Source organism: Eptesicus fuscus, chromosome 20 (assembly GCF_027574615.1).
Source record: "Eptesicus fuscus isolate TK198812 chromosome 20, DD_ASM_mEF_20220401, whole genome shotgun sequence".
Taxonomy (NCBI): domain Eukaryota; kingdom Metazoa; phylum Chordata; class Mammalia; order Chiroptera; family Vespertilionidae; genus Eptesicus; species Eptesicus fuscus.
The window spans coordinates 11,739,035-11,751,919 of NC_072492.1; the positions used below are offsets into that span (position 1 = coordinate 11,739,035).

The window sequence follows — 12,885 nt, forward strand, 5'->3', positions numbered from 1 at the left end:
CTGGGGATCAAGCCTGCAACCTGGGCATGTGCCCTTGATCAGAATTGAACCCAGGGCCCTTCAGTCTGTAGGCCAATGCTCTATCCACTGAGCCTAACTAGCTAGAGCAGATATTGGCTGATTTTTGCTACAATGGGAGTTGAGTAGTTGTGACAGAGACTGTGTGGCCTACATAGCATACAATTTTTATTTGGCCTTTTACAGAAAAAGTTTGTCACGTGCCCTCCCCCCCCCTCACTCCTTCCACCCCTCTCGCTGCCCGCCAGTGGGATACTGATGTAGAGAATTTATTTCGGAGAGCTGAAGGTCTCCAGGTGGGGGCACCATAGAGCTCAGATAGTGATACTGTTCTCTATGTTGCTGGGCTTTAAGTATTCGTAGGCAAGGTCAAGTTGCTCATTCCGGGCTGTCATTTCCCTTTCCCAGTTTTCCAGATCTGTTTGGAATTGGTTTAGTACAGCTTTGGTCTTGGAGCCCGAGAAGTACTTTTCTTTGTGATGCCCCAGAGGAACCTAAGAAAGAACAAAGGATCAGCCAGTTTCTAGTTTGAAGGCTGAAGCATCTTGAGCCTAGCCCCTCACTCTGCTGTTCCCCTTCCGTCATCATTTCTCTTTCCCTAGAGTCCTCACTTACCATGTCTGGCTGGCGTCGCCCCAGATGCCATGTGATGGTCATTTGAAGACAGGCCTGTTGGACATCAGGGAGTGAGCCCATCACTGTGGCCATTGTCACATCTTCCTTGGTGGTGGGTGGGGGCATTCGCATTGTGCACGGGGCATTAGGGACCCAGGCATACCAGTCCAGCTGGGGAAAGAAAGTACAACCTAGGATTCTGGCACTTAGGGTTTGAACCCCTATCTCTCCCTGGGGCATCCTGAGGTCCTGACACTTGCTTTCAGGGACCTGGGCTTTCAGCTGTCCATACCTGGCCCTGGTTGATGGCCCCATGCTGGGCACTGCACGTGAACACACACATGGTAAGGAAATGGCAGAGTTGATTCAGAGACTGGAGGGAGACAGGGAAACCTGGGGAAGAAAGAAACAGGATTTAGAGGCTATAGCATGAGAGGAAGGAAATAAAGGTTGATGTCTTGGGATGTCTGCATATTGGAATTGATGGGTGTTGGTTCATTTATTCAAAATATATTTGCATCAGACATGATTTTCAGTTCAGGCTCAAGCAATCTAGTTTGGATACCTTAGGCCAATTAACTTATCTGACCTCAGTTTCTTCACCTGTAAAGTGTAGATGATACTTACCTTATAAATGAGATAATGTATTAAAAATTGATACAAGTGCTTAGTAAACAATAATTATTGTCATTATGGAAGGGTTGGAGGCTAAAAAGATTGACTAATCAAATATCTTCTGCCTTAAAAAATGGTTAAGAATTTAGGGTTGCTTCCCCCTATTCCCAGACAGGGAATTATAAGTGCCTGAATTATAAGGTGAGGAATAAGAGAAGTCAGGGATTCCTAGTGTCACAGCCAAGAGAGGCTTTCCACAAGTTATCCCAGGCCACCCAATAATCCTATCAGTTAAGTGAAACAAGTATAATCACTCTCCTTTTATAGATAAAATGGACACAGTTGGGAAAAGGCAGAGGCTGACCTTGAACTTGGGATTCTGACTGCTAATTTCTGACAGTTTTTAATCTTAGCACATTTCCTCTACAAGTCTGTTGGGAAAATTGGGTAAAAGTCAGCTATGAGAACTAGGGGGAGAGAATGAGAGGAAGTTAGCTGGAGGTTAACGTTAACATATGAAAGTTGTATTTTCCAAATGTAGTTGATACTAGTTGGGGAAAAGATGGCCAGGCAGAGGAAGTAGAGACTTGGGGGCAAGTAGAACCTACAGGACGGTACTGAGATGTCCTAGAGAGTTTGGTCCTGGGAGGGTGGGGATGGTGCAGCCTCAGATTCCACAGGGAGAGGCCCCTCCAGAGCGCAGGTGTTGGTTTATTGCTCACTGCATCTCCAGGGTATGGCTACGATGGCTCCCCAATAAATGTCTGAGGTGTCCTACAGAGGCAGAGATGCTGGTGTGAAGTGTGAGGAGCAGGGACTGAAGGACGATTTGAAGCATTCCAGGTTGGTCCATGCGTGCTAGAGAGAGGAGGATGAACTAGGAGAGCTCAAGAAAGGCAATTTCTTCCCCAGCAGTTAAATGTGATTAGGGTGTGCTAAAGCTAATGACTAAGTTTTAAGCCAGTGGCTAGATCGTAGCCGGGGGGGGGGGGGGGGGGGGGGTAGGGTGTGTGTGTCGGGGGAAGGACAGATTGGCAAAAGGAATGTAAGCCCCAAGGGACAGGGAACTGAGTTTAGATTTGAACCAAAGCATGTACAGTATTGAGCTTGCACCTAGAATGACCTTGCATGCCTGGACCCTCTGACCTCAATTTCTTCACCTGTAAAGTGTAGATGATACTTACCTTATAAATGAGATAATGTATTAAAAATTGATACAAGTGCTTAGTAAACAATAATTATTGTCATTATGGAAGGGTGCACTGGATAGTAGCAGAGAGGATAAGAGAGGAAAACCAGAGTGGGTCATTGTGGGATTTGATGGAAAAATCTTCCCATTCATATCCTCAGGCATATGAAAATAAACACCATGGGAGAGATGACTCTAGTAGGGCCTGGGCAGATCCCCCACCCACTGGCTGTGGTTCTGGACCCACTGGGTCCCATGCTGTGGCAGGTTGGAGGCATCTGTGACTAGGCAAAGGGGAGGGAGGTACATAAAAGTTGATGGTCAGGGTCTCTGAGGGGAATAATCCTTGGGTTTCTAGTATGGTCCTAACACCTAGGAGGTGGAAATGGGATTCAGACACTTGGAGGGAGAGAGGGTAATGAGGGGTTGGGATCATGTCCCCAAAAGGGCATGGCTGATAAGGGGCTCCAAGCAGAGTGTCTGAGAGCTTCCTTCTCTGGGGAGGGATCTCACCTCGGTCCTGGGCCTGGCACAGCCCCACCTCAGTGATCTCCTGACACCAGGCCTGCAGCTCAGGGTCCCCTCTCACGACGTCATCCCCGTGGTAGAAGAGGTGGACAATCCCCTCCACGTACCTGCCCAGAAGAGAAGGGAGCTGAGCTCCTTGCGAGTACAAGGCTCTGGCCTCTGACCATTAATCCTTTTCTGTGGCCTCTGTCCAACACACTCTGACTGTGCCTGAGTGTAGATTCTTTAAGACTTATTTTTTGGGACATTCTCCAGCTCTTTCTACACATTAGCGTAGAAAATATTGAAAATGTGGGTCATTACTTCTAGAAATTCTCTATATAGGGTGTAGTCATTCTTCCTGACAAAAACCCTGGTTTATCCAGATCCCTTTCCTCATCCACAGCTATCCCAGCTAAGGCTGTCTACCCCCATCCTAGTCTCTTCCTTATCAGACTGTACCCACTGTCTCCTCATTCTTCTTCTTTTTCAGGATTGAGTCATCTGATCCTCATGTCTGACTCTTCTTTTTTCATGTTCCCTTTGCCCCATGCTGACCTCAGGCCAAAAACCCATTCTCATTGTCCCCAATGACCCTTCCTTTCTCAGCTCCCACTCTCACCCACCGGGCAATGATCTCCCAGAGCCGTAAAGCATCATGGGTATAGAGGGCACTTGGGATTCCCAGCAGGCCTCGGTCAGCCAGATCGTCAGGAGGACAGAGAGAGCGGTAGGTCAGCTTAGCCATGGCCCGACGCATCAACTGCACATGGCCTCCTGCACCGGTGCTCATAGCCTGGGACAAAGAGATGAGAGGCCTTGAGGAAGAAGACAGAGCATAGTATACAGGAGGTTCAGATATGGGGTTCTCACATTTAATGACATTGGTATAAAGGGACAAGGCTCCTGGATTTAAGGGTCAGGACATTTACACAGGTTGGTCTGGGATTTTAAAAAATGTTTTTATTGATTTTAAAGAGAGAGAAAGGGAGAGGGAGAGAGATACATCTATCAGCTGCCTCCTGCACGTCCCCTATTGTTGATTGAGCCTACAACCTGGGCATGTGCCCTGACCAGCAATCAAACAGTCACCTCCCGGTCCATGGGACAATGCTTAACCAAATGAGCCACACCAGCCAAGTCAATCTGGGATCTTAAAAATGACAGGAGGTCATGCAGAGTTGGGTGATTAGGTGGCCCCACATTCCATTACCTCCTTACCTTATCAAATACACCTCCATCTGAGATGAGTTGGGTCCTTGCCCGTGTGTTGATCTCCATGGTGTAGCGGGTGTGTGGGATCAGGAGCTGGATGGAGAAGGTTGAAGGGGTGGTTTATGGAGGACATGCTTGGGCCCTTCTTTATCAGGGAGTGGCACTCAGCATGGTGGCCTCCTGTCCTCTTGATGCTTTTCTCCTTGCGAGTGCCTTTGCAGGCTGGTCTCCTTCTACTTCTCTGGTCACTCATTCTCATGCTCTTTACTCCCCTGTGAGTCAGGCTCTGGCGCTAGACTGACCTGGGTTTCAATCTACACTTTGATCCCTGTCCAAGGTAATGGACCCTCTAATAATAATCTGTCTCATCCCCTATCTATCACCTCATCTGCCAAAAGGGGGTGATAATGGGTTTCTTATTTCAGGAGGCAGTGGTGATGCTTAGGTGAGTGATGTGTGAAGAGGGTTTAGTACACACAGAAGTCTTTAAGTCTCAGCTGTATCATTTGTTTTCATCATTTCTACCTTGAGTGTTTGATTTTAAAGAATCTGCCCCTTTTGATTTTCTTTTGTTCTTCTATCATTTGTATCCTCATAGCTTATAATTACCCCTCTACTCTTTATCAAAGCCACACCCTTATCCTCTGGTCGCTTCACTGTAGGCTTTTAGGGGGTGAGCACCTTCCGTCAGAATGAGAGGAGCCATTCTGAGCTACCTACTTAAGCAGCAGAGGGCCTGTCGTCAAATCTGCCTAACCCCCAGTTAGGCAGTTAGGTCCCCTCTATCTTTAACAGCTTTTAAAAAAATATTTAGTTTTTAATTGATTTCAGAGAGGAAGGGAGAGGGAGCGAGAGATAGAAACATCAATAATGATAGAGAACCATTGATTGGCTGCCTCCTGCACGGCCCCTACTGGGATTGAGCCTGCAACCCGGGTACATGCCCTTGGCCAAAATCGAACCTGGGACCCTTTAGTCTGCAGGCAGATGCTTTATCCACTGAGCCAAACCAGCTAGGGCGTTAATAGCTTTTTAAAAAATAGCTCTCCTTAGGTAAGGCCCCCTGATCCTCACATACATTTCTTTTTATCTCACACTATTTTGTGTTCATTTCGACCCAGTTTATATACAGGTCTCTTGTAGCGTTGGTATTTATCTGAGTTGATGCTGGATACAGGGAATGACCCAAGTGATATCTCTGCTGCCAAGCAGCTCACAGTCTGAAACTTTTCAGAAAGTTGATGAAAGAGGCTGAGTGTCATAGAAAGTCCAAATCCACATGAGGAGAGAAGATACCTGAGGACAGTCAATTCCTAATAAGAGTAATAATAATTGCAATGGCAAGAACTAATGGCTTTTCTGGCTTTCAGCCTGTGTTACACTGTTATGTCATTTTATCCTTCAACAACCCGCGTGGGGCTCCTGTTGTCCTCATTGAGAGACGAGGACACTGAAGCAAGCCTCTGGTCAATGCTGAGGCCAGGATTCAGGGTTAGATGCTGGCAGTCTGAATGCAGAGCCTGCCTACATTTACAGGTTACTTCTCCTGTGTGTCCTGATAACAGCTCAGCCGTTTGCCGGGAGATGAAGCTGTGTTGGTGAGCGGATGGAGGTGTGGAGAGGGATGAACTAGTACAGGGGGGTGAGCAGCAGACTGTGATGCAGGAGGAGCACCATGAGGTCAGTAAAATCCAAGATTCTATTAATTACACTGGATTCCATCTCGTCTATTTTATCCCAGACTTAATGAGGCCATAGCTACTATTGGGCAGGTTTTGGGGTCAGGGTGTAAACCCCCAGCTTGAAACACCAGGTATTCATTTGCATATCTTGCCCACACCTCAAACTCCGTGGACCTAACACTGAACACCTTGTGTTTGCTTCCAAAGTGGCTTCCTCTCATGACTTTGCTGTTTTTGACAGTTGCTCTGGTTCATAAGGTTGTATCAGTGTTGTCCCTTCTCTACCATGTTCCTTGTATCTAAAGTGTCATCAAGATTTTGAGAATACTTTCAAGCAAGCACAAGTCTTACTTTGCTGCCTTGTGCTTAGTAGTAGACACTGAAATCCTCTTTTATAAAGTTACAACTCACCCATCCTGTGGACTCTGAGGTGTTACAGCTTAGACCTGTGACCTTTCCCTTTTCACTCTTATTCACAGTCATGTGCACCTGCTGTTTCCTCCCTTCACCAAGTCTTTGATTTGTTTTCTTGTCATTCCTGTAACCACCTTGCATGCCTTTCTCCACCTATTTCCTGGGCAGGTATAAGTAACCTACTAACTTCCTGGAAAAGAATAACCTTATTCAAGGTGCTCTCCTTGCCTTTTGATCCATTCCTACAGCAGACTCCTCAGTTGGGGTGGGGCATTCTCTGCCAATACTATAGTGTTTATAGGCAGTCTCGTGGTTTTAAATTCTAGTTCCAGATGTGACTCACTGGTTGGTTCTTACGGGCATCACTTGTCTTCCTGGATAAACAATAAATCTCCTATGACAGGAGCAAGGGTTTTGTTTTACTAACAACAGTCCAGCAACATTCCAGGCTCATTGCTTAGATTGTCAGGTCGCTGGAATTTCAGAGGGTTCCCTTATAACATGTCCTGAAGAAACATTAGGTGACCTGATGCAATAAAAATAGAAGTCTTAAAATATGGATACAGTCTTCATTCTACTCTTCCCTCTTTCTTTCACAAATTGGTATAAACATTTTTTTGCTGCTGTAGTATCATTTGATATTGGCCAGCAAGATGGGACATGGAGGGTAGAGGATTTACCTTGAAGACAGGGTGCAGTCCTGGGAGGCACCTCATGGTGGCGACAGCGATGACTTCAGCCACCAGATGAGTGTTCAGCAAGTGATATTGGAGCTGGTGCAGTTGGAAATCTGAATTTCGAACCCAGGACTTTGCCAGGAGCCAGGCAAGTGGAGGATCCGAAGGCAGGAACAGTGATGGGGTGGGAGAGCTGGGGTTGGGAGGCTGGATCTGGGAAAAAGGAATGGAACATTTATTGAACTTCTACTTTATGAATGACATTATGGTCACCATTCCGGGGGAAACAGAGAGGACTGAGTAAGGTTATTCTTTTCCAGGAAGTTATAATCTAGTAGGAGGAACGAGGACCCTTCCACCCTGCCTCTCACTGGCTGTGCGGCCATATGAGTGCTGAGCCGTGAGGGTCAGGTTGAATGCAGGAGAGTCAGAAGCAGGAGCCAGTAAAAAGATTCTAACAGTGGTTTGGGAGAAATGTGGTGAGGTTCTGAGTTAGGGTGGGGGGATTGTAAAGGAGACGCCGGATGTGTGAGAAAATTGACAGTATTTGCTGACTGCTGAGAACTTTGGGAGAAAAGATATTCAGGAAACAATGTGTATTTAGAGTCAAGGCTACTGAGAGAGTAAGTAGTGATTCTCAGAGTGTGTTCCCAAACCAGCAGCAGCAGCATCACTTTGGAACTTGTTAGCCAGGCAAATTCTCAGTCCCCACCCGTGATCTACTGAGTCAGAAATCTGGTGGTGGACCCAGAACCTGTGTTTTAACTAGCCTTCAGGTGGTTCTAACGCACACTCAAGTTTGAGAACCACTGAGTACAGGGTGAGAACTCCAAGAGGCCGTTATGACTCTTGAACAGGTACTTCCAGTTGCGTGAGTCAGGGAAAACCAGGCTGTAAGCAAAGACTGACATGAGGACACGTCTCACCGTGTGAGGATGGCATTTGGGAGCCAAGAGCCAGGGGGCTGGGTCCCTGGGAGCAGAGGTTGGGTGAACAGAGAGCAGTGTTGGGAGGCGGACGCCCCAGGTGCCTCACCTGGATGACCATGGGCAGCAGCTTCCCACTGGGCTCCATCTTCAGCATGACAAGGGGGGCAGCCAGGTACTGCTGCTCTTCTCGGATCACATTGGCTGGAATTCCATCCAGAAGGATGAAGTCAGCCTCAAACAGGGAACCCTTCTGGGGAAAAGCCGAACATATCCATGGTTAAAATTCAAAATCTACAAGGACAGGGCAAAGGTTGGGGGAGATATTTAAAGATACTTAATCTTATTAACCAAGATCACTCCAATAAATTTAATTAAAAACAAAGATATTTATATACTTCTTGCCATTATCCTAATCAGTACCAGAGTTCTATTGGCAGAACCCGAGCTTCTTGTCCAATTCCTCTCATTTTATTTTTATTATTCCTCACCTGGGGATATTTTTCCATTAATTTTTAGAGAGTGGAAGGGAATGGGAAAGACAGAGAGAGAAACATCGATGCGAGAAAAGACACATTGATTGGTTGCCTCCTGCACACACCCTGACCAGAGCCAGGGAACCTGCAACCGAGGTACATGCCCTTGACCACACTTGAACCCAGGAACCTGAGTCTCTGGGCAGATGCTCTATCCACTGAGCCAAACCAGCCGGGGTTCCAATTCCTCTCATTTTAAATAAATGAAGAAACCACCTTGTGTGGGTTGATGGCTTGTGCAGGCTTTGTGGTAGCAGGTGTGGGTTTAGAACCTGGCCTCTCAGTCCAGTTTGCATTGTGGGCATTGCAAACTCTCCCATTGTCAAGATGGCTGTGCCCCTTCCCCAACGTCCCCCAGCGCTCTGCTCCCCGTGTTGGGCGCCCATCAGCTCAGCAAACACTGTTTCACTCGCTGTCCAAATCTCACCTCCTCTGCCAAGTGATCCACAGAGGTTCCCTGACTACCATTGCCACGGAATCCAGACACATGCACATGAACATGCTCACATCCTGCTTTGTTCGTCTGCCTTAAACCCAGCTCATCTTTTCTGTATCCAGCTTTTCTCCTCCAGGAACCTTCCTCCGTTCTCCCCACCTGGCAGTGCATTCTTCATCCTTCTTGCTGCCCAAGAACACTGGTGTTGGGAGCACTGACATCAGCCAGGGAATGTCATTGTCCCAGTTAACATCTCTGGCCCCACCTGTATGTGCCTTGGACATCTATGCTAGGAGCTCCTCAGAGTTTCTCCTACATATTTTATCATCTCTGGGTTTTTTCCAGCACAGGATTCTGCATTCAGGGATAGTGGGTTACCAGAGCCTCCTTCCTTTGGTCCTTCCCCTTTACCACTTCTTCCCACACAGACAAGAAGACAATAAAAGGCTGGAGGGAGTACCTGGAGTTCTTTCTCCAACTGGGCCCGAAGCTCTTCCATCCCCGAGGGCAGCACCAGCCGGGAGGGCAGAGAGGTGGAGCGTCTCAACAGCATGGGGTTGGCGCCATTGAGGAACTGGTAGCCAAAAAGCTCATCATCCTGCCAGCGCTGGTGAACCTTCTCTGGGGGGTCAGAGTGGGGGTTAGGAGAAGGATTTTTTTTTAAAAAAAATATTTTATTGGTTAATAAAATTACATAGGTTTCAGGTGTATAATTCTATAATACTTCATCTGTATATTGTTATGTTCATCACCCCAAAGAGGAGGAGTATATTCACCACAACTCAATGTCCCTCCTCCAGTCAATCAAGGGGTTATAGACACCTGGGGAACCACTGACCAGCCAGGGAGCTCTTCTGGCCCCAGAAGATCTGATCAAAATCCTCCAGATGATTCCAGGAGCTCAGGAGGGTGTAAACACGCTTGAGGGCCATCTCCAGTGCCCTAGGACAGGCATTGAGGCATGAACCCATTAGCTGATTCCTCAGCCCCTCACTATTTACCATCATTCTTGGGTCTCCCAGCCCTTACTCTACTCTGAGCTCCAGGCATTTCCTCACCCAGCCTTCAGTGTCCACTCAAAGTCCAGCCTCTTCTTCTCATGGAATCTCGTATTTGGAGGTAGATCATCCTCACTGCCTGCAGCTATTGTCAGGGGTAACCCCTCCTTCCAGGTGGCCCAGCTAGGACATGGGGACAGGGTTCAGGTCAGTGATGTGGGCAGGGTCAGGGGATGAGGGGTGAAACTTGGGGTCTAATATGGGTGGGTGGTCACCGGTATATTTGTTGTCTTTCCTTCAGTTCCTTCTCCCGATGTTTCTGGAACACATCCGATGCATTGTCTCCTGCCAGGCGGGCTGGGGAGACACGAAGACAATTGGCCACACAGTTTTGTGTGGTCCTGTGCTGTTTGTCCTCACAAACACCCACTGAGTGTATGATCACACAGTGGAGAAAACAGGAAGAACAACTCCTTAAGGTGCCAAAAAAGAAGAAGGCCTTAGGAGGAAAACCAGCAAAATGGGACAAACTTGGAGTAGACGCTTAAGACTTGGCTTATGGATCGGCACCAGAGTGACTTATGTGTGCCAACCAAGCTTATTCAATGTCAGGCAAGAATGTTTGCAAGCAAAATGAACATTGTAGATTTTACAGGAAAGGCAAAATGGTGCTTCAAGTTCACTTCGTTCTTTTCGTATATGTGCTCAGTGGTGCTCTGTTGCTTTTATCCCTGGCTGTGCCTCAGTTCATTGAGTCCCCAGACACATTTATCCCAACTTTGCACTCCTGGTCTTACTTACCTCAGCCCTCATCTCTTGCCTTGAGGCCAAAGTGTCATGTTTGCCACCATTTTCTTGTCCCTTAATTCACCTGATCCTATTTCATCAATATCTATGGTTGGATAAATCACCTGGATTATGGTGATAAAATCTTAATCACCCCTATGCCCATATCTTTTTTTCTAACATATATTTGGTAAATATTCACTTCTTGAACCTCACCTGCCACACCTCAAAAGCTCTGTGTGCTTCTATATTTACTGGCTTCTTCCTACTCTTATCACTACTTATACCTATATCAAAATCATATATTTCATATTTCCAACCTTATTTGTTCTTGCCCTCATGGTCTCTGTATTCCTCTCTCATTTCCCACAGCAACTAATTCAATATCTGCTGTCCTCATTCATCCCCACCCCACTCAGTGTGCTCCCTGTCCTCACAGGTGTCTTTCCATGTTGTCACAGCCGAACCAGCTCTTCATCTTCATATCATTTATTGCTTCCCTTCCCTGCCTCCTCTCAGGGGTCCATGTGCTAGCCTTACCTGTCCCTGCTCTAACTTGTTCCCAGTCCCATGGAGATCTCCGTCCCTCTTTACTTTGGCTCTTCTGTTTACCAGCATGGCTGCACCTCCCATTCCCTATCCTCACATTCTTGGAAGGTGGGATCTACACACATCACTCATTTCCCTGTCCAGGCCCACTTCCACTTTTTAATTCTATGTATAACTTTCCCCCATCTCTCTCTGGCCCACCCTTAACCTCCTGAGGATGCACTTTTTCAAGCCTCAGTGCAATTCTCCTCTCCCCCATCCCCCCACTAATCCCTTGGCCTTGCTCCCACTTCCCTGATGCAGCCCCTCACCGGTGCCCTCGGGCAGGGTCAGCAGGTCCTCGCCCTGCACCCAGCGGTAGCAGGGGAAGGCGGCCTCCTCTAAGGCTCCTGGGCCCTGCACGGTGATGCGGTCGCAGAACCAGGCGTTGTCCACCAGGGAGTGGTGTTTGCGCAACTTCACGAACTGCAGTGGCCCCAAGTCCTGGGGAACGTCCTGCTCAAACTCCTCCACCTGTGGGGACCAGAACCCGGTGAGAACTAGGAGAAGGGACCCGGGAGAGGACGTTTAACTGAGGGTGCGGGGTCCACTCTGGAGCCAGGGGACAAGGCCTCCAGGGACAGCATTGCCTCCTCCCAACACCTGTGCGGTGGGTCTCAGACGCCCATCTCACCGGGAAGACCTGGAAGGCGGGGCGAGGCCTTGAGTATTTTGAATTGAACGCTGAGCATCATCACCTACCCCGTCCACTCACAGCTCTCACCGCGCCCGCGCTCTCGGAGGACCTTCCCTTTGACCATTCATCCCAGGACACTGGCCTGGGGTCAACTGGCAAAGTAGTGGAGGCTGCGAGGACCATGGTCGGTGGGGGAGGGAGAAAGGGGTTGAGCCCAGCCCCAACCCTCTCCCCGCTTAGGGGCAGGCGTCCCAACTCCTGCAAGTCCCAATGGGCGCGTTCGCGCTGTTACTCGCCCCGGGCCTCCTGCCCTGAGCCCGGCGGGGATGGGGGTCCCAGCTACCCGCGCTGACCTGGCCCCGCACTGGCCGCAGCTGCAGCTCCAGCTCCGCCTCCCCGCGCTCCCCGACCAGCCACAGCTGCACGCGGTTGAACGACCCGGAGAAGAGCCAGGCCCCAGTGGCCACGCAGATGCGGTAGCGGCCCATGGCGGGACTCTAGTAGCCAAGGCGATGGGGAGCCGCGTCCTGAGATTCTCGGACCACGCAGGGCCACGGGCGGGAGTGCAGAAGCTCTAGGGCCAGGTTGGGTCTTTAAAGAGTAGAAGCCGGATGCAGGGAGATTCCTGCAAGAATAGGCCTTCCTTCCCCTGGCTGCCAGCACGAGGCGGGCTCGCTCCAGCAGCCTGTGCAGCGAGGCAGCTGTGGCAAGCCCTGTGCGCTCTGGTGCTGCTTCCTCCTCGCCCTCCTTCTCTGGAGAGTTCTTCTGTGCAGCGCTGGCGCCTCGGGGAGGCCCCGAGGGGAAGAGGTGGGCGGAGCGAGGCAGGGGGAGGACTGGAAAGGTTGGGTGCCTCTAGTGTGTTTCACCTACCCATTGTGAAATTGGGATGCAATTGGCCCCCCTTCCTCATCCTCTTCCTCCTCCGCCCACCCTCCGCGCCCATCCCCCTTCCCCTCTTGATTTGGCGAGGTAGGGAGAAGGGAGATCTGATAATTTGGGTTACTGTGTAGGTGGCCTCTTTCTTCTATTCAAAACAAAGCTGAGCC

General features: G+C 49.1%; 1 protein-coding gene across 1 annotated transcript; it reads right to left on the reverse strand.

Moving 5' to 3' along the window:
* Positions 1–249: 249 nt before the first annotated feature.
* On the reverse strand, positions 250–12,576 carry LOC103296942 (polyunsaturated fatty acid lipoxygenase ALOX12). Its single transcript, XM_054709265.1, has 14 exons — positions 12,193–12,576; positions 11,475–11,676; positions 10,104–10,185; positions 9,889–10,011; positions 9,669–9,772; positions 9,291–9,451; positions 7,968–8,111; positions 6,936–7,145; positions 4,166–4,252; positions 3,571–3,740; positions 2,951–3,072; positions 926–1,026; positions 634–804; positions 250–512 (listed from the first exon to the last, which is right to left on the reverse strand). The coding sequence occupies exons 1-14, from the start codon at positions 12,325–12,327 to the stop codon at positions 333–335; spliced, it is 1,992 nt and encodes a 663-aa protein (XP_054565240.1). The 5' UTR covers positions 12,328–12,576; the 3' UTR covers positions 250–332.
* Between the last annotated feature and the right edge of the window lie 309 nt (positions 12,577–12,885).